The sequence below is a fragment of the Saccostrea cucullata genome, unplaced genomic scaffold (genome assembly GCF_032062105.1).
Source record: "Saccostrea cucullata isolate Sc308-1 unplaced genomic scaffold, CSIRO_AGI_Scuc_v1 ctg289, whole genome shotgun sequence".
Lineage (NCBI taxonomy): Eukaryota > Metazoa > Mollusca > Bivalvia > Ostreida > Ostreidae > Saccostrea > Saccostrea cuccullata.
Window position 1 is genome coordinate 239,309 of NW_026933175.1, and position 26,546 is coordinate 265,854.

Consider the following 26,546-nt stretch of genomic DNA (forward strand, 5'->3'; position numbering starts at 1 on the left):
GGTTTTACCAAACGTTACTTTGTAGAAAGTTTGTTTGGATTGATCAAGTGATTCTAGAGATCACATGTAAAAAGTTACAGATGGACAGATGGACCTCTAAATAGACACACAGTTAGATAGAGACACAAGGGTACAACAGTAACTCCCTCTATAAAAAGTTACAGACAAACAGATGGACAGACACACAGATAGATAGAAACACAAAGTAAAACAGTAACTCCCTCTATAAAAAATTACAGACAGACAGATGGACAGACACACAGATAGATAGAAACACAAGGTAAAACAGTAACTCCCTCTATAAATAGTTACAGACAAACAGATGGACAGACACACAGATAGATAGAAACACAAGGTAAAACAGTAACTCCCTCTATAAATAGTTACAGACAGACAGATAGACAGACATACAGCTACCAGACAGCAGAGGATCAGAAAAGTTTGAGATTATACAGCTCAGACTATTAAGCTAATACAAGCAAAATAACCATCGTCAAACTAGCATCCAATTATTTTTTTTTTCATTGCATTTTGGCCTTTATATAAGACCTACTTGTTAATGAATTCTGAACATGATGTAAAGACAGAAAAAATTATGTTCTAATTATATCTTTTTCTGATGCATGGAACATAAGAGCCTAGGTCAGAAATTTTCTGTGAAGTTCTATTCAATTACCCCTCCTTGCTACTAAATCATTGCTCTTGGAACAGGAAGGGGTTTGTTGTGGGTAATAAAATACGACAATAGAGTACTTTTGCCAGTCAATCACATTTTCTGCTCAGTGACTATTATGAGATGAGCTGCTGTGATTGACAGTTGAAGTGTGCCCCGTTAATTCTGTAGAAAGATGTGATACGCAGGTCTCCATATAAAATCTCTTCATTTTAATATTGATCATGCTGAACTCTCTCTTCATAAAACAAAAGGCTGCACAAGGGACAGGGGACTGCATTTCTGTTTCATTAAGTAAGTACTCAGTTGTTTTACATAGATTTTATATGTCGAATTTCATGTGCCTCAAATAAGCAATAGATAAATTTGACATCTAAATGAACAGTTATATTTGCAATTGGTGGAATTTTTTTAAAAAGTCAAATTTCCATATTCAACTGTTAAAATCAGAATCCAATAAGATTAAATTTACATAATAAATACTAAAGATATTAGATGTGTCATCAGTAGTTGAAAATTTCTATAAATATAACCTAGATAATGTTCAAATTAAATTTATTGAAAAACCTCTTCATATTGCATCTTAAAGAACAAATGTTGCATTAGCTCAGCATTAAATGTTAATACTTTTATATGCAGTATTTTTTCTTAAATTGGGATAAAGGTATTGGGAGGGGGAGGTTGTTAATTTCAATTTCCCCCCTTTTTGTGTGTGTATGGGGGGTGTCTGTTTCATTTCTTTTTTTTTTTAAGAGAGGTCTTAATTTAGGAGGACCTGCTTTTAGGGAGGGTTCATTTTTAATTTATGTATTAAATTTCATTTCTTAGTGAAGGATGGTTCATGTGGGTGGTTTGGGGTTTATGTGGAAGGAAAGATGTTTACAATTTGTTCTGGTTATTGCAGACTTTTCATTTTGTTTCTTAAAAATTTTTTTCCAAAGCCCTTTGCAAGCCGTCGGAATGCTCATTTCAAGGAGATCAGCATTACAAATCCTATACAAAAACAATGTATTAAACTGTGTTCTAAAGATAACATTTCGCACAAATGATTTAAACATATTTTTTATTCAATCTAGAAAAAAAATTACATCCCTAAATCTTCATTATGAAAAATCTCACACAAAATGTTTGGAAAGCTACATTTGCCACAAATATGACCTCTAACTTAGCAAGTATTTCTGTAAATGATTAGATACTTACATAACTGCCACAATTGCTCATGCACTTAGTCAACTTCTTGTAAATGCTTAGATACTAAATATAGCTGCTAAAATTGCTCACTCAATAGTCAAATTTTTGCAAATGCTTTGATTCTTCATTTGTCACATTAGCGCCAATTGTTCAAGTCTCCATGTCTTGCTTATGGACCAAAATTACAATAGTTCAACATTTCAAGTCATTTTTTTAACGTGACAGCATTCTAATCGGGGGCTTTCTCTTCTTACTCTTTATTTCCCATAAGCCTACGTTTAATTACCAATATTCTGAATTTGCAAAATGAATTCAATCAGAAATATCTGGAATCCAAAAATGTTTTGAGAACATTTTTACCCCATGGAAATTGTAAACTTTTGAATATAATTCTAACTGATTCAAGAATTCAATTAAACCAGGAATAAAATCTTTTCAAATTATTAAACTAGAGGTATACTCACATTGAGCACTAAGATCACTAACTAATACCCCAGTCTCCCAATATATATGATTATATTGACAAAGTCCATATTTTGCTCTGGGAGACCCACAACAAGAGGCCCAGCCACATTGCTCACCTGAGCATTGGCTAGGAAAAAAGCAACAAATCGCTTTAGTATTGAAAAGCTTAGTGCATAAGAGGGAGAATGATTTGAACAAAATTGAATCTACAATAACTAAGGATGCTTACATATTTTTTGACGGACTTTTTTGTTACAATTGTTTTATAATGTGGCCCCATCCTACCCCTGGGGGTCATGATTAGAACAAACTTGAGTCTACACTACCTGAGGATGCTTCCACATGAGTTTCACCTTTCCTGGCCCAGTGGTTCTTCATCAGAAGTATTTAAAAGACGCTATTAGTTTTTAATCCCCTTGGAAGAGGTTGTGGCCCTTCATTTAACAAAACTTGATTCTCCTTAAGCTAAGGATACTTTGTGGTAAGTTTGGTTGAAACTAGCACAGTCTTTCTTGAGAAGGAGATGAAAATGTGAAAAGAGATGAAAATGCATAAAAGTAAAAGTATCATTAAATTTTATTACGATACCCTTCACTAATCTAGGATGAATAACATGTACATGTTTTGCTATGGGAAATCCAAAATTAATAACATGCTCTGTTCACACAACAGACAAACTTTGATCAGAAAAGCTTGCTTAAGACCCAGGTGAGCTAATAAGTGTCTGATCAAAAAGTGAAATAGATGGTGCATAAAAGCACTATGTGATAGTATCATTAAATCTTATTCATCGGTATAGGAAGAGTTGGGGATAAGAGATGGATACCCTTCACTAATCTAGGATGAATAACAGTGTACATGTTTTGCTATGGGAAATCCAAAATTAATAATGTGTCGGGTTAAAAATAATGCTCTGTTCACAAGGAGAGTTTAATTCAAGGTAAATTAATGCAAAGTAAAACAAGAGGCCAACAGGCCTTAAAGGTCACCTGCGAAATTCACAATTATGAAAGAGGCATCATTTCTTATCATAACTATACACTTAGCATGCTTGCTTTGTTTACTTTATACCCTGAGGTAGATCAGAGTAACAAATACAAAATGCATTTCCACTTTATAACCAGTTGTGCACCCCATGCCACAGGAAAAAATTACCCTGGGGCCAAAATCTTGGAAATTTTATTAAAAATTTTATTTCATCATAAATTGTTGATTAATACCAAAGTGCAGATTTCAAAGCATTCATTTATTTTCAGACTATGTAACCCCCCCTCCCCCTCCAAGAACCTCTGACCCAGGGGTCCGGAAATTAACCATTTTGGAAGAGGCAGCTTTCTTCATCATAAATATATACTTAGATCATTGGCATAATACCCAGGAACAAAGGAAAAGATTTTCAAAGAATTCATGCATTTTCACTATATAAACATTAGAGCTTCCCCCCAACACAAGAAGCCCTGACCCAGGGGGCCTGAAATTTCACAAATCTCAAAGAAGCATCCTTCCTCCTCATATCTATATACATAGTTCATTGGTTTAATACTCAGGTGCAGAAAAGAAGATTTTTTAAGAAATTATGCATTTTCAAGATATAATCAATAACCACACCCTAACACCAGAACACCAAACCCAGGGGCCATGAAATTCACAATTTTGGAAGAAGCAGCCTTATTCAACATAACTATGTACTTGGTTAGTTTATTTAATACTCAGGGGGCAGGGACCATGAAATTCACAATTTTTGTTCCCCTTCACCCATGGATACTATATGCCAAAATTGGTTGAATTGGTTCAGCGGTTTCAGAGAAGAAGCTGAAAATGTTCAAATGTTAACGCATGACCAACAGCGAATGACAAACAACGAACGACCACAGACAAAAACGGATAGCAGTAGGTCACCTGAGTTTACTCAGGTAACCTAATAATGCATCTGAAATTACATGCGAATCAAATTGCATTCACACCACAGCTAAAGCAAAGTCAACTGATGCGAATTAAAGTTTTATTTCTACAATAAGGCTATTCAGTGAGGCAATTATGACATCAATTAAAAATCACATCATGTATGCAGAGCAGATCCATTTGACACAATCATCAAAGTTACTGCATTTTTTGTACATAGTTTAGTAATTAACATAATTTTCCAATTCTGGCCTTGCGCATGTGTCAAAATTTAATTTGAATTAGCTTCACTTAGCGATCACACAGAGCTAATGCGAAGTAATTTAATGTGCAGTAAATTTGTTCGAATTCAATTAACTCGCATTAAATTCTACGTGTGAACGCCATTCAAATTTGAATTGCTGTAACTTAACGTTTAATTTAAATTAAATTCTCCGTGTTAACAGGGCATAAAATAAGTAGTGCACAGTGGCACTATGTAAGAAAGATTCTGTGAAAGTATCATTAAATTCATTCAGTGGTACTAGAGGAGTTGCAAATAAGAGATAGATACCCTAAAACGTAATAGACAGACGGACATCCCAATCACTATTATACCCTCCCACTTTTCAAGTGGTGGGTATAATCAAGCTTTATAATGACTACAGTAAAAATTTTTTATCCAGAAACAACCGAGATTTAAGAAAATATTGGTATGCATGTTCATCACGGAAGTCATGTTTAACCTAAATCATTTTTTTTAATCAGCCTACGCGGAAAACCTCCTCCAACACCCCTGGGAAGTTTTATAAATCTTCCTTGATACACTATTAATTCCATTCATACCCAGAGGATCAGCCATATCCTACCACTGTCCTACTGCAGGAATTTTTCATGATCAACTTTTCCGTTAAGGATTTAACATACTACCATTAAAAACTCATTCAGGAAGACATGACTTGCAAAGTTAGCCAATAAAAGTTAAAATGATTTTAAATTCCATTGAATATTCTTTGATTTTGTGATCATTTCCTGTCTAATTTATTGTAAGAAACAATTCATTTTTAACTTATGTAACAATACTGCCACCAGTATTACCTTTTTCATACATATGCAGCCATGAAAGTTGCATGAGTGAGTACAAAAAACAGGGAAGTGTCCAGGAAGTTTTGTAATACAGTGTCAATCTGATTAATTCATACCATTTTGGAATATCTGATCAATTCATTTCAGCATGGAATTTATAATTTTGAATGTCCTCAGTTGTATGTGTGCATCTGGCATATATATGTTAAGGATTCCAAATTGCAATGGGACTCCAAAGTCAGATGGTCACACCAAAGTGTGATGGCCTATGCCAAAGCCTGATGGTTTGACACGCCAAACCCCAATGGTGCTGAAAACTAGGGGTGGGACAATATACCGATACACCGATACATACCGATATTTTCCTCTAAGATACGGTTTACGATACAAGCATTCAAATATCGGTAGGAAACGATACACAAACGACCTATCCAAAAATTGAAAATGAAAGTACCTGTCCTTGAAAAATGGCAGCTTGTACGAAGCGAAGAGATGATGTTGATATTGAAAACACACTGTAGACATTAATAAGTCGTTGATAAGGGGTAAATCGTTTTCACTTTAAGCAACCTCGGATGATTGGACAAGAACAGTTCAGTATGTTAAGCGTGCTATACACAGAAAGTATCGTTTCCCAAACATTTGATTTGTAAGCTAGTCCATCTCGTACTTATTTTTGTAATCTCAACTAAGCTACAGACTTTCAGCAATTAATAATAATGTAAATGTGATGTTTTTAAAATGAATTTTTATTCAGTGTTCTTTGATGAACTACACAACTATTTGAAAACAACTTGTTAATAGAAATTTGGTAATAATAATATGTACATGTAAAGTTTTAGTCAATGAAATTTATGAACTTCAAGTATTAATTTCAAAGCACACATGATTTGATATAGAATTATTTGCTGATTGAATGTTAAGACCAAAATAAAATGAAATAAAATACTAATTCTCTTGAATAGTTTTATAATTTATCATGTTGAATTAATGCCAAGACAAAAAATGAACTAAAATACTTTTTTTTATAAATAGTTTTATAATTTATCATAATATCGAGATATGTATCGTATTGTGCTCATATATCGAGATGCGTATCGTATCGCAAGATCTGTGTATCGTCCCACCCCTACTGAAAATAAGTAATGTTTATGACGTCATAGTACTAATACGCCAAACTACAATACCGCACCATACCAAGGTTTAAAATAAGTATTAATAACTATCATTATGCAAAAGCTAACCCTTATCTCTCGGATAGGTGCAAAACTAACCCTAATTGCTCAAAAAGTGTGTAAGCCTAACAACTAAATAGATATCTAGATATCTTGGGTAGGTGCAATACTAACCCCAATAACTCCACTTGTGTGCGAGGACTAACCCTCAAAGCAATTTTTATTTAAAAAGGACTAATCCTAATCAGCTGAGTGGTGTTGTGGAAAGAATAGAAATGCGTCTTGATCGTATAGTGGTTTATTTTAGACTCTGTTATTAACTATAGAAACATAACGTACAGTATTGTGACGTAACAATAACGTTAATGTACATTACATAAACCCGCGGATAATCCGTGACATAACCAAAATTGTTGTGGAAAGAATAGAAATGCGTCTTGATCATATAGTGGTTTATTTTAGACTCTGTTATTAACTATAGAAACATAACGTACAGTATTGTGACGTAACAATAACGTTTATGTACATTACATAAACCTGCGGATAATCCATGACAAGTGGTGTGCAAGGACTAATCCTAATATCTCTGAAACATGTAACCAATAGGCAAAATACATAAAAGCGTAAGCAAGGATAAATTCGGAAATAATGGCATTTGAATACAGGAAATGGCATCAAGAATTGACATCTAATTATACATCAATTTGTCCAAGATTGACCTTGACCTTACAATAATTGGATCAAGGTAAAAGCAATTTTGCTCCCATGCACCCTTCTTCTATGTGTCCTCTCCATGTTCTAAGTTTGAAGTCTAAATGTCATAGGTTCTCAAGTTATGGTCAAATCATGTTTTTCTCTATCTGACTTTGAACAAAGAAAGGAGTCAAGGTCAAAGTTCTGGTACAGTGCATCTTGTTTTCAATGTCTTCTTTCTATGTTACAAATTTGAAGTCCTAATATCAAAGGGTACTTAAGCTATGACATGAACTCTATTTTGATGTCAAAGTTTGACCATATAAAAATTGGATCAAGGTCAAAAATTTTGCTGACAAGCACCCTTCTTCTATGTGTCCTCTGCATGTTCTAAGTTTAAAGTCTAAATGTCAAAGGTTCTCAAGTTATGGTCAAATCATATTATTTTTCTATTTAACTTTGAAGTAAGAAAGAGGTCAAGGTCTAAGTTCTGGTGTAGTGCATCTTGTATTCAATGCCTTCTTTCTATGTTATAAGTTTAAAGTCCTAATATCAAAGGGTACTTAAGCTATGGCCTGAACTCTATTTTGACTTTGAGCTTGAGCTTGACCTACGGATGAGATTTAATGCCCCCTCGCTTTCATAAACGCTGGGGACAATTAAACATATTCAACTTCACTTTTGCCCATTTTACACTAACATTAAATATAGTCCTTGGCTAGGTTTAGAAAAATATGTATAAATCGATATTTTTTTATTCTTTTCATGTGCCGGCACTATTCCTGCCAAATCGCCATCTAAAGCACCTACTTTCTTTACACTGTAACTTTTTTTTAAGGTATTATTAATTTTCCTTCTGCCAAACAAAAGATCTCTTTCAGAACTGTTGGATTAATCGATTCCAGAAAACCTGACAGCATTACACAAAATACAGAAAACTGTAGGCGACCTCTAAAAAATCTCTATTTCATTTCTTTTTTCAAGTGATAACTTAGCCTTTAGAAATCAAATTGCATCACAAGAGCAGGAACGACAAACAAATCCCTCAGTTATTATTTTTCATAAACAGACTGGTACTGGTGTGCATGGAAGAATTAAAATAATGGTAAACCTTATCTTTGTACAAAGATTGCAAATATCATTAAAAATTAAATTCGATCATTTTTTATATTTACATCATTTTTCTGACAAGTTGCCATAAATAACAGTCATTCAACTGTCACATTTAAAGCAAAAAATACAGCATGTCTGATAATCATGCTCATCCATTGTAGCTATATCTAGTTTATGTGAAAATGTTGCAAAGAATCTTAACAAAAAATAGATTGAAATGATAGTATTTAAGTATGATACAACATATTTTAGAAACTAGAAATATGTCCATAGGACAAGAATGCCCTGCCAAGGGTATATTAGTAATGCAACATGAAAATTTGTATAACTGTATGAAATTTGATCAGAATATCTTGAATAGTGATGCAGTTGGATTGCTTACATTAGTATGTATCAGCATATGAAGTTTGACACTAATTTCTTTAAAGTGAGATCAAGGTAAAAGGAAATGCCAAGGTCAAAAAATGTTGATGCAATTGAAAAAATCTCATCAGCATATGAAGTTGGAAAAAATGTGACTGGTTTATTCAAAATTGACCTAAAACCAATTTGATAAAATTGAGGTAAAGGTCAAATGAATGTCAGGGTCAAAAATGTTGATGCAGTTGAATTGTTTACATCAATATGTATTAGCAAATGAAGTTTGACACTAATATAGGAAAAGTGAGGTCAAAGGTCAAAGGAAAAGTCAAGGTTAAAAATGTTGATGCAGTTGAATATCTCTCATCAACTTGTATCAACATATTAAGTTGAATGATTTCTTTAAAACTGATTTAAACATAATTTGATAAAAGTGAAGTCAAGGTAAAAAATGTTGATGCAGTTGAATTGCTTAGATCAGTATGTATCAGCATATGAAGTTTGACACTGATTTAGGAAAAATGAGGTCAAGGTCAAAGAAAAGGTCAAGGTTAAAATGTTGATGCAGTTGCTCTCATCAGTATTTATCCACTAACGAAGTTTGATAAAAATATCTTGGATGGTTTCTTAAAAACTGAGTTAAACATCAATTTAAGAAAAGTGAGGTCAAGGTCAAAGGAAAGGTCAAAGTAAAAAATGTTGATGTACTTGAATAGGTTTCTTCAATGTGTATCAGCGCATGAAGTTTGATAACACTATCTAGAATAGTATCTGTAAAACTGAGCAAAGCACTTATTTGAGAAAAGTGAGGTCAAGAGGTCAAAAGAAAGGTCAAGGTTAAAAATGCTGATGCCGTTGCATAGCTCTCATTAGTATGTATTAACATGTGATGTTTGATAATACCATCTTGAACAGTATGTTTAAAACTGAGCTAAACACTAATTTAAGAAAAGTGAGGTCAAGGTCAAAGGAAAGGTCAAGGTCAAAAAATGTTGATGCAGTTGCAAAGCTCTCATCAATATCTATCAGCATGAGAAGTTTGATGAAAACATCCTGGATAGTTTCTTTGAAACTAAACTAAGCTTTGAACAGAGCTAAAGGCAAAGTGTGAAGGAAAGACAGACAGAAGGAAAGAAGGACGGAAGGATGGACATGACGAACACTATATGCCCCAGCCGTATTCATGGCGGGGCATAATAATATCTCACTGCAAAATATAGCATTAAGCTTAAAGGATTTATACCTAATACATATCAATGCCAATGCTATATCATAATTCCTATGCTGTAAGTTGTGAATGTGAACAAAAAAATATACTTTATTCTTTAATTTCTAGAGCTATTTCCCAATGGTTCCTCTTTTGGTTAATTACTTTTGGGCGTACAATTGTCTCAGCTAGTCTGTACATGACATTTTTGTTTGATCTATAGACATATAAGAAACTAACAGTGTAAAAAATTTCACTTCTCAGTGATGGCAAATTTCCTTCCTCGACTCCAGGGGGGAATCGTTTCTTATTTACTTGACCTTTACTAAGTCTTTGTTTTATAGCGTGGGTGATAATGTCCTTAACACCTACAATAAGGTTTAATATTTCATGAGGACATCTTTGCCAGAAGACTATATTTTCTTGATCAGCTGTGGCCAACCAGAGTCCATTCCAGGGCTCTCACACCACTTTTTGGGACTGGGGCCGGGGCCGTTCCAATTGGGAAAATTATCGTCATTTTGGGAAAAGTTGGATAACCAAAATTCATTTTAAAAAATCCTCAAATTTTGCTTTTCTAGCATTTTGTCATCAATTTAACTCTGCATGGTTTTTCAATAAACAGTTAAACAGAACAAACATGGGTACGTAGGCTATTTATGAAAGTACATTAGCTTTGTCATAACTATTTTTGAGTGTTGATATTGCGGTTATCTGTCTTTCTGAGTGACAGTTGCTAGTCACATAGTCCCGAATTTCCTCGATTACATGGACAACTTTTCTTACCAATATAGCACGAGACTGAACATGCCAAAGCGTGGGTATGTTTCTAGGTGCAGCTTACTAATGTTAAAATGAAATGTCTATTTTTGAAACCACAATGATGTTTTTTGTCAAAACTACATGACAAGATACTCTGCACTATTAGTTAGTACACATTTTTGTAAAAACAATAACCTGGTTCCCCGAACCAGTTTACGAATGCATTTGGCGCGAACTAATAAAATAGTCGTAGTTTCACTTTCATTTGCAAGTGTGTTTTGTTTGTTGGTTTTTTTTGCGATTAAGTTTCATGGACTTTTATTTTTTGATTATATTTTGCTATGGAAATTGGGAAATTTACACCTTTCTTTTGGGAAAAAAGGTACCTTTTTTGCATTGGGAACGGGGCCAAATATCGGCCCCAGATTTAGAAAATCGAGAGCCCTGCATTCTATCTGAAGCACTTGGCACATGTAACCACCTCTTCACATATTTGACAACTGATGACCACTTAATTTTCCTAAGGCAGATTTACTATAAGTTTTTTCATATCATTTATAAAATATGCTTAATATAATTAAAACAATTTGTTGACTCATCTAATTTGGTTTACATACAACATGCGCATATGGTTTTGCTGCATGAAACATTTTAAACGTGTGTTCTACTTTTTACATTCTGAAGTAAAAATTGATCTCAGTCAAACCATAGCGCAGTATGGATGTTTGAGAAACTGATGTTGAGCTGTAATTTGTAATATGAATTTGAATGAACAGAAATATGAATTCAGAGTCTCCCAAGGTTGACTTTGATGTACATTCTGAGCTTCTATTAAAGCTGAACATGATTCGTAAAAGGAATGTGTCTGCCATTTTTGTTCGGAGTATTGATATACCTGCAGACCCCTATATAAAGGGCAGGACTTTGTCACTGTTCAGTAATCAGTTGACACCGGTGTAGACGGACATATGCTATACAGCACTCAGTAGCGACAATGATAAAACAATACTTCGTCTAATGCAGGAAAGTAAGATACCAAAGAAACTTACAATTATAGATGTACAGGTCAGTGCAGTATACAAACACACAGATACACATAACTGCAATGAAATGTAAGCAAAGGTAATGCAAGATAACCAGCACGAACACAGGTCGCCATTCCACACCGATACCCGTGACAATAAAGCAGTCAGGTGTGACCACAGGGTCTGAATTTTTATCGTCCAAAAAAAAAAAAAAAAAAAAGTCCGAAAAAATTTCCCACCCTCAACTAAAACCAGAAGTCTCTGTCGAGACTGAAGCTCTACTGGTTTGAACTTAGAGAAAAGTACTTAAGCAGCTGGGATTTGAAACTTTACAACAGCAATAAATAGAGTAATGATCGTTGATAAAGTCTCTTTATGTTCTTAGTGTAGTCTACTTGTGTGCCAAGTTATATTGAAATCAGACCAAAACTGTAGGAGGAGTAGCATTTTGAAACAATTTTACAGATATTTCTATTTTTAGTAACCACGGCAACACCGTTCATCGAAATCAAAAACCAATAAACAGATTTATGTATTTTAGTGTAGTCTACTTGTGTGCCAAGTTATATTTAAATCAGACCAAAACTGTAGGAGGAGTAGCATTTTGAAACAATTTTACAGATATTTCTATTTTTAGTAACCACGGCAACACCGTTCATCGAAATCAAAAACCGATAAACAGATTTATGTATTTTAGTGTAGTCTACTTGTGTGCCAAGTTATATTGAAATCAGACCAAAACTGTAGGAGGAGTAGCATTTTGAAACAATTTTACAGATATTTCTATTTTTAGTAACCACGGCAACACCGTTCATCGAAATCAAAAACCGATACACAGATTTATGTATTTTAGTGTAGTCTACTTGTGTGCCAAGTTATACTGAAATCAGACCAAAACTGTAGGAGGAGTAGCATTTTGAAAGAATTTCACAGAAATTTCTACTTTTAGTAACCACGGCAACACCGTTCATCGAAATCAAAAACTGATATAAAGAATTATGTATCTTAGTGTATTCTACTTGTGTGCCAAGTTATACTGAAATCAGACCAAAACTGTAGGAGGAGTAGCATTTTGAAAGAATTTCACAGATATTTCTATTTTTAGTAACCACGGCAACACCGTTCATCGAAATCAAAAACCGATACACAGAATTATGTATCTTAGTGTAGTCTACTTGTGTGCCAAGATATACTGAAATCAGACCAAAACTGTAGGAGGAGTAGCATTTTGAAAGAATTTCACAGAAATTTCTATTTTTAGTAACCACTGCAATGCCGTTCATCGAAATCAAAAACCGATACACAGAATTATGTATCTTAGTGTAGTCTACTTGTGTGCCAAGTTATATTGAAATTAGACCAAAACTGTAGGAGGAGTAGCATTCTGAAAAATTGTTTACAGACAGACGGACAGACGGACAGACAGAAGACAGACAGACAGACAGACGGACGGACGCCGGACGCATTGCTATCGCATAAGCTCTTCTGGTCTCTGACCAGTAGAGCTAACAAACACCAGGATGGCAACGTGTTTTGGGGGGACCCATCTAAACAAATAGATCTGGGCTTGGTCAGAAAAATCTCGCAACTAATTCAGTATCCGGAGTGATTGTGTTATTTATTCAAGTTAAGAAATCCAATTTGCTTGACTACTACGGGCCGTTTCTGGCCATTTTTCCACTTTGACAGCTCATCCTGGACTCCATGCCACTAAACCGGAAGTCGTATCGCAGTATATATTTGACGTCTATAAAAGCTTGTTCAAATAAAATAAAATAAATAATTGTTCAACGTAATTTGACTCAGTTATTTTAAATATATTTAAAAGAACTTCAAAAAGTTATAAATTCTTTTTTTTACTTATATATCGATATGTACCAGGGACAGATAATTCAGTTTTTTATAAGGCGCCAAATTTAAATCAATAAAAAGCCAAGTCGACAAAGAGCCAAACAGCTAGACTTAGCAACCTTATCAGGCATTATTTTGTATAAAAAAAATTGATTTTTATTGATCAGATATGGTAACATAATATTATACATGAAGTTTTACATGCAATTCCTTTTTTGTTTCTTTTCTTCAATATTACGTCAAATATTCACTGCGATATCACTTCCGGTTTAGTGGCATGGAGTCCAGGATGAGCTGTCAAAGTGGAAAAATGGCTAGAAATGGCCCATAGTAGTCAAGCAGATTGGATTTTTCAACTTGAATAAATAACACAATCACTCCGGATACTGAATTAGTTGCGAGATTTTTCTGGCCAAGCCCAGATCTATTTGTTTAGGTGGGTCCCCCCAAAACACGTTGCCATCCTGGAGTTTTTTTTAGTTGAGGGTGGGAAATTTTTTTCCGGATTTTTTTTTTTTGACGATAAAAACTTCAGACTCCTGTGGGTGTGACGAATCTGAAGAGTATACCCTGGTGTTGATGTATCGTAGATAATGATATAGAAAATGGCGTATGCCTATTTACAAGTCGTGTTCAGCTTTAAGTTAGAAAAAGACTAAGAAATTGTAATTAAAGTATTTAAAAATGTATTACATTTTGCTTTAGAGTGTATTGAGAAAATCCAACATCCTTAATATTCAATGTACTGTGTTCTTCTTTAAAATCATGTGTATTATACACTGTAGTTTGCACATTAGTACTTTTTTGTATAAATCTAGATTTCTTTAATGAAGCATCTTTTTCCTAGTTCATGGTATTTTAATTCTCCTGTTATCCATTGTTACTGTCCCCAAAGTGAGACCATAAGTATAAGGAGAAACCGCTTCACTGTGATTATTTTTCCTTTTCCCCTTAAGACCGAGCTACAGCTGTGAGATAACGCATCTATCAGCCTGACAATTAACTCAATCAGAATTAATGGGACATTATTAATGCTTTTAATTGATTTCTGACAACAGCAATTAATATCCTTACTAGAAAAAAAAAACCATGCACATTAATACAAATAATTCAACGGTGCATGAAATATAGGAAATGTTTGATGTTATGTAAAACTTTAACTGAGTAACTGAAGATTTTATTAACCTCTGAAGTCAAAACAATACAAGGGAGGATTTCAAGAAAAATGGTAATGAGAACAAATGTCTGCCTACAATGTGGAATATAAAATAAAACGCAAAATTGAAATCAATTCTGCTAGTAATCATTTATAGCAGATCACGGCATTCATCTTGAGAGCTGAGGTCTCTGCGGTACTCCGTAACACATTTTCTCATCCTTTATTATTGCTCCACAGCTCCGAACCCTTACCCTGTGAGAAATACAATGCTCATTAAACGGCCTGGATTCACTGCATCGATTCCGATCATTTCCTTGAATTAGATATGAAATTCCCCATGCCAATGCATGTAAGAGGAAAAACATGGAACATAAATGCTCTAATTTTTTTTTTAAAGATTGAAATAAATGTTATCAAAAATTTCCATTTTTAGTAACCATGGCAATACCATTTATCAAAATCAAAAAAACATGCAAAAAAGTATATATATTTAAGTTTGTAGACAACTTGTGGTTCAAGTTATAATGAAATCAGACCACAACTTAAGGAAGAGAAGCATTTTAAAGAAACATGATTTCCCAAAAAATTCTATTTTTTTTTTATAACCGTGGCAATTATTAATACCAATCACCAAAATCAAAAATGAATGCTCTAAATTACTATATTATGTATCCCTGAGTAGTCTTTTTGTGTGCCAATTTATTTTAAAATTAGACAAAACCTGTAGAGGTACCATTTTAAAGGAATTTCAAAGAAGTTTCTTTTTTTTATACTAACCATGGCAACATCATTCATTAAAATAAAAAAAATTGATGATCTTTCATTATGTATCTTAATGTAGTCTACTTGTGTGCCAATTTATATTAAAATTGGACCAAAACTGTACGAGAAGTAGCACTTTGAAAAATCGTTCACAGACAGACAAACAGCTAGGCGGACGGACAACAGATGTCTCAAGATCACATAAGCTCTTTTTAATACCATACCTATACAGTAAACTGAAAAGGTATCAGCGCTCACCCTGATGGTCACACCGTCAGCATACAAAACGTCCCAAAATAAGAGTGCAGACTTTGTGGGTAGAACTTAAATGTAGACCTTAGTACATTACCATCATAACAGACTTACATAAATTTTTACAACCTGTAATTGTTATGCAATATACTAGTACATACACTATTGATTTTTAAAGAGGGAAATTTGTGAACTTTTCAGTGAATTCAATTTCCTGTGAAATAATGAATTTTCTTTCAAGTATACTTGATTCCTTAATACCAATATTACAGAAAATGTCCATGCATGCATTGATTTTTTTAACTATGAAAAAAGATCAAATTCCTAGTTATGTAATGAGAAAAAAAACAAGAGGCCCATGGGCCACATTGCTCACCTGAGCACTTTGTTATTCTTGTGAAGAAAAGTTTTAAAGAATTTTCCTATACATTTCTATGTAAAACATTGGTCGGTCATTGTGGCCCCGCCCTACCCCCAGGGGTCATGATTTGAACAAACTTGAATCTTAACTACCTGAGGATGCTTCCATATAAATATAATCAATTAGGGCTTTTTCATTCTTGAGAAGAAGATTTTTAAAGAATTTTCCTATATATTTCTATATGTAAAACTTTGGTTGGCCATTGTGGCCCCGCCCTACCCCCGGGGGTCATGACTTGAACAAACTTGGATCTACACTACCTGAGGATGTTTCCCCATAAGTTTCATCTCTCCTGGCACAGTGGTTTTTGAGAAGAAGATTTTTAAAACATACCACCAAAATTTCATTAATTCCCAATTATCTCCCCTTGAATGAGGTCGTGGCCCTTCATTTAAACAAACTTGAATCCCCTTCACCCAAAGATGTTTTGTGGCAATTTTGGTTGAAATTGGCCCAGCGGTTCTTGAGAAGAAGTTGAAAATGTGAAACGTTTACAGACAGACAGACAGCTAGACAGACGGACGACGGACAAAATGTGATCAGAAATGCTTACTTGAGCCTTCGGCTCAGGTGAGCTAAAAAATACAATCAACGCAAATTAAAATTTATTTCAAAGAATTTGTAAAAGAAAACTGCATAGTGCACAGTATTCACATGAATGTTAGCAATTTTTAAAAAAGCTAATTAGGAAGATGGTGTACATGTAGTATTGTGTGGTTCTTACTGAAGCAGCTGTTTTAAGGTAATTGTAAAGAGTCCAATATAAGCTGACCCAGCTGCCTATAGTCAATGGCCTCAGAGAGAATGACTTAAAGTAGATTCATCTAAAGGAAGCTCTTAACGCTGGAGAAAAATGATTTTTGGACTGAAGGAAATTGTTATCATTCAATACTGTATATAATGAGTCTATCAAGTTGATGTTCAACATAGGGCACCTGCCATTTTTCTCCAGGAAAAATATTTAAAGACCAAGTATAAATGAACCAAAATTGTTATTAACTTACATCAGAAACATGCATGTAATAATCTAAATGACCTAATTCTAATGTGGTGTATGGCTATGTGTATAGAGACAGAACCACAATTTGAATTTAAGGGGGCTGGCATTGTTTCAGCAAGAAGTCTTGGGTCCACCCATGGGGAGGGGGGTGGGCTGGGGTCACATATATAAAACCTGAGTTGTTTCCTTGAGGACAGAGGATTTATTCAACTTGAATCTCTTTCATCAAATGATGTTTTTTGTTTGGTGGAATTTAACCCGGAAGAGAAGAGTTAAAATATGCCATATGACACACAATTGGCACAGACAGATGGGTCCCAAACACTCTTTGATCAAATTGCTCATTGAGCCTTTGGTTCAGGTGAGATTGCAACAATTCTTGAACATTTAAAGAAATCTCACGTCATCATAGAACAAAAAAATCTAAAGTCTGCCCCCATAAAAGTCCAAGTGCCACTGTTACAATAACTTACATCTTAACAATGTGGCAGGAAAATCTGACCTTGCTTATTGAACAAACAAGAAATCTGTGAGCCAATGCTCACTAGTAATACCCCCGCTCTGATGTAAATAAACACTATCATGTTAATATACACAAGTTCAATTACAGGCATATGCACAGAACCAGAAGTCTCTGTCAAGACTGTAGCTCTACTGGTTTGTACTTATACCAAAGGATGAGAAAAGAAGCCATTGCCATCAGATCAAAACTATAGAAGGAGTAGCGTTTTAAAGGAATTTCACAGACATTTCTATTTTTAGTAACAATTGAACACTGTTCATCGAAATCAAAAACCGATACACTGCATTATGTATCTTAGTGTAGTCTACTTGTGTGCCAAGTAATATTGAAATCAGACCAAAACTGTAGAAGAAGTAGTGTTTTAAAGGGATTTCACAGAAAATTCTATTTTTAGTAACCATGGCAACACCGTTCATCGAAATCAAAAACCGAGGCGCTATTCTATGTATCTTAGTGTAGTCTACTTGTGTGCCAGGTTGTATTGAAATCAGATCAAAACTGTAGGAGAAGTAGCGTTTTAAAGGAATTTCACAGACATTTCTATTTTTAGTAACCATGGCAACACCGTTCATCGAAATCAAAAACCGATGCACTATTCTATGTATCTTAGTGTAGTCTACTTGTGTGCCAAGTAATATTGAATTCTAACCAAAACTGTAGAAGGAGTAGCATTTTAAAGGAATTTAACAGAAAATTCTATTTTTAGTAACCATGGCAACACCGTTCATCGAAATCAAAAACCGAGGCGCTATTCTATGTATCTTAGTGTAGTCTACTTGTGTGCCAGGTTATATTGAAATCAGATCAAAACTGTAGGAGAAGTAGCATTTTAAAGGAATTTCACAGAAAATTCTATTTTTAGTAACCATGGCAACACCGTTCATCGAAATAAAAAACCGATGCACCATTTTATGTATCTTAGTCTAGTCTACTTGTGTGCCAAGTAATATTGAAATCAGATCAAAACTGTAGGAGAAGTAGCGTTTTAAAGGAATTTCACAGAAAATTCTATTTTAAGTAACCATGGCAACACCGTTCATCGAAATCAAAAACCGATCCATTATTTTATGTATCTTAGTCTAGTCTACTTGTGTGCTAAGTAATATTGAAATCAGACCAAAACTGTAGGAGGAGTAGCGTTTTAAAGGAATTCCACAGAAAATTCTATTTTTAGTAACCATGACAACACCGTTCATTGAAATCAAAAACCGATGCACTATTCTATGTATCTTAGTGTAGTCTACTTGTGTGCCAAGTAATATTGAAATCTAACCAAAACTGTAGAAGGAGTAGTATTTTAAAGGAACTTCACAGAAAATTCTATTTTTAGTAACCATGGCAACACAGTTCATTGAAATCAAAAACTGATGCACCATTTTATGTATCTTAGTCTAGTCTACTTGTGTGCCAAGTAATATTGAAATCAGATCAAAACTGTAGGAGGAGTAGCGTTTTAAAGGAATTTCACAGAAAATTCTATTTTTAGTAACCATGGCAACACCGTTCATCGAAATCAAAAACCGATGCACTATTTTATGTATCTTAGTGTAGTCTACTTGTGTGCCAAGTTATATTAAAATCGGACCAAAACTGTAGGAGGAGTAGCGTTTTGAAAAATTGTTTACAGACAGACGGACAGACAGACAGACAGACGGACGGACGACGGACACCTTACTATCGCATAAGCTCTTCTGGTCTCTGACCAGTAGAGCTAAAAATATGAAGTTGACATCAAAATTAATCCCACCATATGGCATGCTTCAACAAAGAGTATACTAAAATTTCAAGTATCTACAATGAATAGTTCATGAGAAAACTGCGACAAAAATTTGTTATGTATGAAACGGACATACGCGCAGACAAACAGGAAGTTGACATTGGATTTGAACAAAAATATATCCCACCGTATGGCATGCCTTAGAGAAGATTGTGTTAAAATTTGAAGCATCTACAATGAATAGTTGCTGAGAAAACTGTGACGAAAATTTGTTATATATGAAATGGACAGATGCACAGACAAACAGGAAGTTGATTTTGGATTTTAACAAAAATGTATCCCACCGTATGGCATGCCTTAGAGAAGATTGTGTTAAAATTTGAAGCATCTACAATGAGTAGTTGCTGAGAAAAGAGCGACGAAAATTTTTTATGTATGAAACACACAGACACACAGACAAAGAGGAAGTTGACATTGGATTTTAACAAAAATGTATCCCACCGTATGGCATGCCTAAGAGAAGATTGTGTTAAAATTTCAAGCATCTGTGAGGAGTAGTTGCTGAGGAAACTGCGACGAAACTTTGTTAAGGACAGACACACAGACAGACGGACAGACAGACAGCTAGACAGACAGACACACAAGGGTAAAACAGTATACCCCCCTCTCCTTCGGAGAGGGGTATAAATATCAACTACCAGATAGTAGCCCCTACCAATTGCACAAGTTTACTGAAAAATGTTAAAAAGCCGAAATTGGAATAATTGCTCCTAATAGAAGCTATACATGCAATTGGGGAAGATGTAATTTCTGATAGATAAGGATGGTGTTTTGGGCATTATGAGGGCCATTTAACCTTCCTTTATCTTTTAGCTATTCGTTGTGCTCTAAGGTCATTAATCGTACAAAACAAGAATCATTCCCTACAAGGTCAATCATGCCTCCTGAGGAGATCTGTCTTCATTGGTCCTTGAACATTAATCACATTCTAAGAATTTCACTGCATGGAACTCTGAATTAAAACGGACATGAAGAAACCTTCCATGGACAGCTGCCTGACTATCATGTATAAATGACAAAAAAATAGTTCACATGTTCGGAGCAATAACCATGGTGATTATGGAAAGCCATCTGAAGCATTATTTGATCTCCCTGTTCTTAAAGAGAAAATACTGCTAAAAGGATTTAAAAGGATATAACTTTGTTGCCATCTTTTACCATATAAACAACAAATCAGTACTGAAAACATGAAACATGTACTGTGTTTGCAGGAAATGGTTCTCTTAAAAGACCCAGTGTGTTTTAGATACATCATAATGCATCTACATAAATGATTCCCAACATGCAACATTGTTGATAAACTACAGGCAGTCTCAGTGTCGGCTTGCATGATGGTTTACATAAAATATGAAAAATCACAAGACCCCCCTTAACACATTTTTCTTTATTTGCCGCCTTGCAAATAACAATATTACAGTTTATGGTCCATGTAAAGAGTACAACAGAATAAAAATAAACATCCACTTCCAAATCTCCTGTTTTATCTTCAGTATTTTTCTGTCAAGAAATGAATAATAGATGAAAGGGGGGTAAGCTCAGAGAAAAAAATAAGCACCCTTCAAGAACATGAAAGGGAGGAATAATTGTTTATATTAGACACTTTTACTGATCAAAGACAGTGTTTCGTTCATTCTGAATAAATATAATCTCCTAATTTATATGAAAATATGTTGTCTTTCTCCATTTAGGTATTCATGAAATTTTGTGAGACCCAGTTTAGACATTATTTTCTATGTTTCGAAGCATATACACTTTATTAAACAATAGGGCTTCTACTTCCTTGTTTTACATTCGATGATCAGCTTCTAACAATTTCTCTTCTCTACAAAATTTTAAAAAAATTAATTTAAGTAGTGAAATTAGCATATTAACCCAGGTTAGAAAAGGAACAGGTTACATTTTTACCGAGAGTGATACTTGGAAAGGTGGCAGGCCCACTCCCGGAATTTCATTATCTTGCACTGTCACATGAACACATTTCCCTGGGGTACATATCCGATATTTCAGTTTTTTGAAACATGAAATGTACTGTTAACCATCGAGTCATTTGGTTCAAGTTGAGGTTTGACATGAAATTGTTGGTAAATCATGCATGTCATTTAGTCCAGGTTTCCTATTATAAAGTGGGTTATAATTTTGAGATAATCATTTACAAATGGCTTTGACAAAAAAAAATCCAAATAAATATTTTCCTTTCATTATTGCATTGTTTGTACATTATTCAACATTTTATTTAATGATAACACTTAAGTGTTTAGCGATTTATTTTATGTCAGATAAAAATTCACGAAGATTGGAATCAACCAAACAGATAATGGTTCCAAACATTCAAGTGCAATTACCGACATCAAGTTATTTAGTCTCCTTTATAATTACTCATTACAATTATTATGAATCACATTTTTAGCAAATAATTTGTTCTTTTCCAGAATAATGTATCCTATTGGCTAATGAGTACAATTAAATATTGAATCAAAAAGTGAACATTGAGAAATTGTACTGAGAAAATGATATATTATGCTTGTAAAAAAAAAATGAAAAAAATATGATTTACTTGCATTACATGTGTTTACAGATTTCTGTTATCAGGTAAAATAGTGCAATAGACACAAAGTTTAGGAGACTGTTTATTGCATGTTGTATTTCTATCTCGGTTAATTTCCATCATTAAGAAATCCATTTTCATTCTTTTTGCAATTTAATCTTAATGAAAGAACTAATATAGCCAAAATAATTTAATATTGATCTAAAATTCTTCCTGGATTATCTTATCTCATTCTAAATCATTGCTCCTGAAATAAGAAACAACTGTTCTTTAAGGAACATCAGTAAGACGTAAACCTTTTTAATCTCTGAACAAAAAAGTTACTCTATAAATTTGAACTTATTAATTTTTAAATACTTGCTCCATTAATCATTCTCATATAATTATATAATATAAGTCCCTAGGTTTTTGTACTTGAACTTTCAATATCATTAAATTTATCCATCATCAAGTTAAAGTTAAGATTTAAACAAACTCTTATCCTAATTTAACAATAAATAAATGGAGCAAAATATCTGAATTGTACAAAAATACTATACAACCCTGATTTATCACTTTAGGAAAGTAAAGTTTTACATATCCTTAAAAGGGATGGGCATTGGTTTGCCAAAAAAAAAAGAAGAGATTTTTGTAAAACACTTATGCCCCAATCGCAAAAATAATTGATTTTTTTTCTAAGTCCAAGGGGCATAACTCTGTCCCAAATGGATCGATTGTACCCAAACAGACCTTAAACTAGATATTCTTCACAGTATTTCAATAGAAGTTCAATATACTTGTACTATAAAATGTTACAAAAAGAGATACTTGCCTTTTTTCAAGTAAAATATGGCACACAAGTTAAAGCTGAATCTGACTACACCAACATGATCCCAAAAAGTCTTGTGCCACAAAAAAAACCCAGCAGCTTGATCATACATGATATTTGTGTTTGTGTTATGGGAAAAAGCAAAAATGATTTTGAATTTTATATTGTGATATATTTCAATACAAAATTTAATATTGCAATATATATGGGGATACGATTTTTTCAGACACAATACCCAGCACTCTCGATTCTGTAAATCACTGCTCCAGTATGAGACAAGCAATGTCTTGTTGACGGCCGCAAATTGTTGGATCAAACTGGACGTTTGGCATCTCATTCGATCTAATGATCTATATGCCTGTCAACTGATACATCAGACGGCTCTTTGGATCAAGTTTCTGCTACATATTAATGTATTTAGGTGTTGTCCTAAAGGTAGGGAGGGAGGAATCATTTCTCTATCATGACTAAAGACCATAAGGATGTCAGTTAAGTTCCTCTTAACAATTGTTCAACCCCTATAGTTATATATAAACCTGTCATATCCAAACTGACAAAATTAAGTGCACTAGCTAGGTCCATTGACCTTCAATGACATAAATAAAGATAAATGTCATTTGCATGCAGTTTCCATAACAGCAAATCTTCCTATACATAATATGTTTTAATGGTAATTAAACTCTTTAATACACACCTTAAACTTTGAAGAACTTTAATTTTAATCAAAATTCTCCTTAATCATCTTTTGAAATGCCCTGAATGATTATTTTAAAAACGATGTTGATCACAGATATATTTGTATCAATCACTATGATTTTTTTAAGGTTGTGAAAACAACCACTATTTTCATCAACCATTTACATCATTTCTTTTACAAATGCATCAGTGTTGTTGAATTTATTTTTTACTAAGTGACAATGTTTTTTTTAAGTTTATAAGATATAAACATAGTCCTAATTCCTTATCTTTCAGATTGGCACAGTGGACTCAAGAGCAATGTTCTGAGCTTCCATTAGGAAATTTACTAAAAGTGGATCCTATAATGAAACAAAAATAAGTTTTCATCTCTTTTGTATTTAGTGCTAATAAAGTTCCATATCAGTGTCTTAAAAGAAAATAGAGAAAAGTCTCCTCGATAGAGAGTGGACGAAATCTGGTGAGACTTTAATCGACGGACAGCTAAAGTATTTATATACTTTCTATATGCTGGATCACCATTAGGGAAACAAAATCTAAGGACTTAAGATTCTACCTTTCGATTAAACTGGAGAACCAGAATTAAAGACTGTGCAATCTTATGATAACCAAAGGAAATATGTCAACAAATTAATTCCAACTTCCAAGAAAAATTTGAACTAAATCAAGGAATATTTGCATCTGGTGACTTGACATTTTCGATCAGATATGACCAACGAGACCTCCTTCTCTGCAGATTTAAACTGTTCAGTGTTAGAGATGGGAGAACCAATGGGAGAACCAAACAGTTCCTTTGTGTCCATCGTGTCCCCAGAACAGAGAGAGATCTTACAGACCATGAACTACTACTGTTATAGCATCATCATTCCTACCGTGTGCTCATTTGGAATTCTGGGAAACATTCTCAACGTCATAATCTTTACAAAGAAGAAGAATACAGGCATGCTAGACGAGGTTGAATATTGTACCACGATTTGTTTGGTGTCGCTAGCTGTGTCCGACCTGATGTTCTGTATAACAACCATTCCTGTTGGATTTCAAACCCTGACACAGACTGTCTACCATAAAAGTGAATTCCTGCTGTACTATTACATGTACAACTCGGCCATCATCAGCATGTTCATTTTCAGCAGTACCATGTTAACGGTTCTTACTGCACTGTTGAGATACCTCGCCATCTGTCATCCATTCCGCTCCAGACAATTTATCTCCATCAAAAACGTTAGTATAGGTATATCTGTAGTAGCTGTAATCTCTATTGCGTTTAACCTGGTGTCGATGTGGCATTTTACAACTAAGGAATGCATGGAGGAGGGATACACCACCGTACAGCCAAGCAGCCTTTTTATGAAGCCCTCTTTTCAGTATACTCTGAAACTACTTTGGGCCGTTTTTGGAAATTTCATTCCTCTGTCGATTTTACTTTTCTGTAACATTCAGCTGATACGCGCCCTCCGACAGAGTCGACAGCTCCACCTGCTTCACAGTCGTGACGACACTTCCTGTTTGTCAGCTCATCGTCGCATTAACATCACCCTGGTTACGATCATCATCTTCTTCTTTATCCTAGTGGCGCCCTCAGAAATCACCAAATTTATCTCCCTTCTGAATAACGACAGAGGATTTAGGTATGCCATGGTGTCTTATATCACCAATACTCTACAGTGCATCAATTTTTCTGTTAACTTTGTGTTATATTATGTCATCATTGCTCCATTTCGGCATACCTTACACGAATTTCTCTGCTCGTTCCCTCGAGCAATTCGACACAACGAAGAGCGCGAGAGATCCTCCGCAAACACTGGAAAACAACCCCAGACAGTGATGCTTCTCTCTTTAAAGGACAAACACCATATCTAACGTCAGATACCGGAAGTCATTCAAAGACAGTGATGCTTCTCTCTATAAAGGACAAACATCATATCTAATGTCAGACACCGGAAATCAACCACAGACAGTGATGCTTCTCTCTATAAAGGACAAACATCATATCTAATGTCAGACACTGGAAAACAACCACAGACAGTGGTGCTTCTCTCTATAAAGGACAAACACCATATCTAATGTCAGAAAAAACAGATAAAAAATCCAGTTTACACAGTGTGACGCAAAAGGAATCGGACCAGACAACTCACCTGACCATGAAGAAAGCTACCATGATGGTTTACTTCTTTGAAAATTAATCAGGACTCGGTTAATGGGGCTAATTGATGACTTTTTACCTAGAGACTAACAGAATTACATTTCAGTACTTCATTTCTGACTTTCAAAGTCAGATACTGCTTAAGTTTTCTGAGACATGTGTGAACAATTTCAAAATATTTTTTTTTCATTAATACTAAAATTGGCTTGCACCATTATCAACTTTTTTGGCTACAAAGAGTTTTAATGAAATATCCTTCAGAAGCTTTCTCTCTTGGTTGTGCAAGTTCGACAGAAAAGCTATGGGTACTACAACATTAGTGACATTAAAATGTTCTTATAAAGTTTGAAAATTTATTCAGGAGTCAAATGTCTTATTTAAATAAATGTCCGAGGCAAAAATTCAATAAACTACATCTAGCTTTTTTTGGTAGCAGAAGATCACTCATACTTGAATTACCAAAACACTGAAAAATTAATTCTTTTAATCGATAATTTTCCAACCCCATCATAAATGTAACTGCTCTCCAAGAATGCAGTCTAGCTCCTGACTTTTCATTTTGTCATCATCATTTCTGCTTGTCTACCATATGCTACCTCCATTGGATAACCAGTCAAGGCACTCTTGAGCCTCTTTAAGCAGGTATAAACCAGTGTCTACGATGTGTTTGTGTTGTTCCATTCTGCTGTCTTTTCCCATATATACAGGGGTAACCAGCTCAGCCCAGTACGGCTGCTGCATTTTATTTTGGTGTATTGCCATATTTCATGATATTAAACAAGTTTTTTTTGCATACTATATAATATTTTTGTCATTCTTGATCTCAGATTAATGATTTATTTTTCTTGCATAATCTAGATCATAAAGTGTTTTTGGATGTAAATTATGTTTTGCCTAGCAACAAAAATACAATTTAAAAAAATCATCTACTTGATTTATCTATTACCATTCTTTTTCACTCAATATTTAATATTGGTA

The 26,546-nt window shown here is 34.2% G+C and overlaps 2 protein-coding genes across 3 annotated transcripts in view; one reads left to right on the forward strand and one right to left on the reverse strand.

Annotated features, from left to right (window-relative positions):
* Nucleotides 1-26,546, reverse strand: part of LOC134237506 (CD109 antigen-like) — a 164,484-nt gene that overhangs the window by 71,684 nt on the left and 66,254 nt on the right. The gene's annotated exons all lie outside the window — the stretch shown is intronic.
* LOC134237495 (FMRFamide receptor-like) lies at nucleotides 587-25,831 on the forward strand. 2 transcript variants are annotated; one of them, XM_062719582.1, is made up of 3 exons: nucleotides 587-967; nucleotides 22,956-23,164; nucleotides 23,702-25,831. In XM_062719582.1, the coding sequence occupies exon 3, from the start codon at nucleotides 24,134-24,136 to the stop codon at nucleotides 25,283-25,285; it is 1,152 nt and encodes a 383-aa protein (XP_062575566.1). In that variant the 5' UTR covers nucleotides 587-967; nucleotides 22,956-23,164; nucleotides 23,702-24,133; the 3' UTR covers nucleotides 25,286-25,831. The 2 variants fall into 2 exon arrangements, with proteins under 2 accessions (XP_062575566.1, XP_062575565.1); XM_062719581.1 differs by lacking the exon at nucleotides 22,956-23,164.

Excerpts from the sequence above, each read along its gene's own strand:
- LOC134237495 (XM_062719582.1), top strand. The coding sequence starts at position 24,134 with ATGACCAACGAGACCTCCTTCTCTGCAGATTTAAACTGTTCAGTGTTA.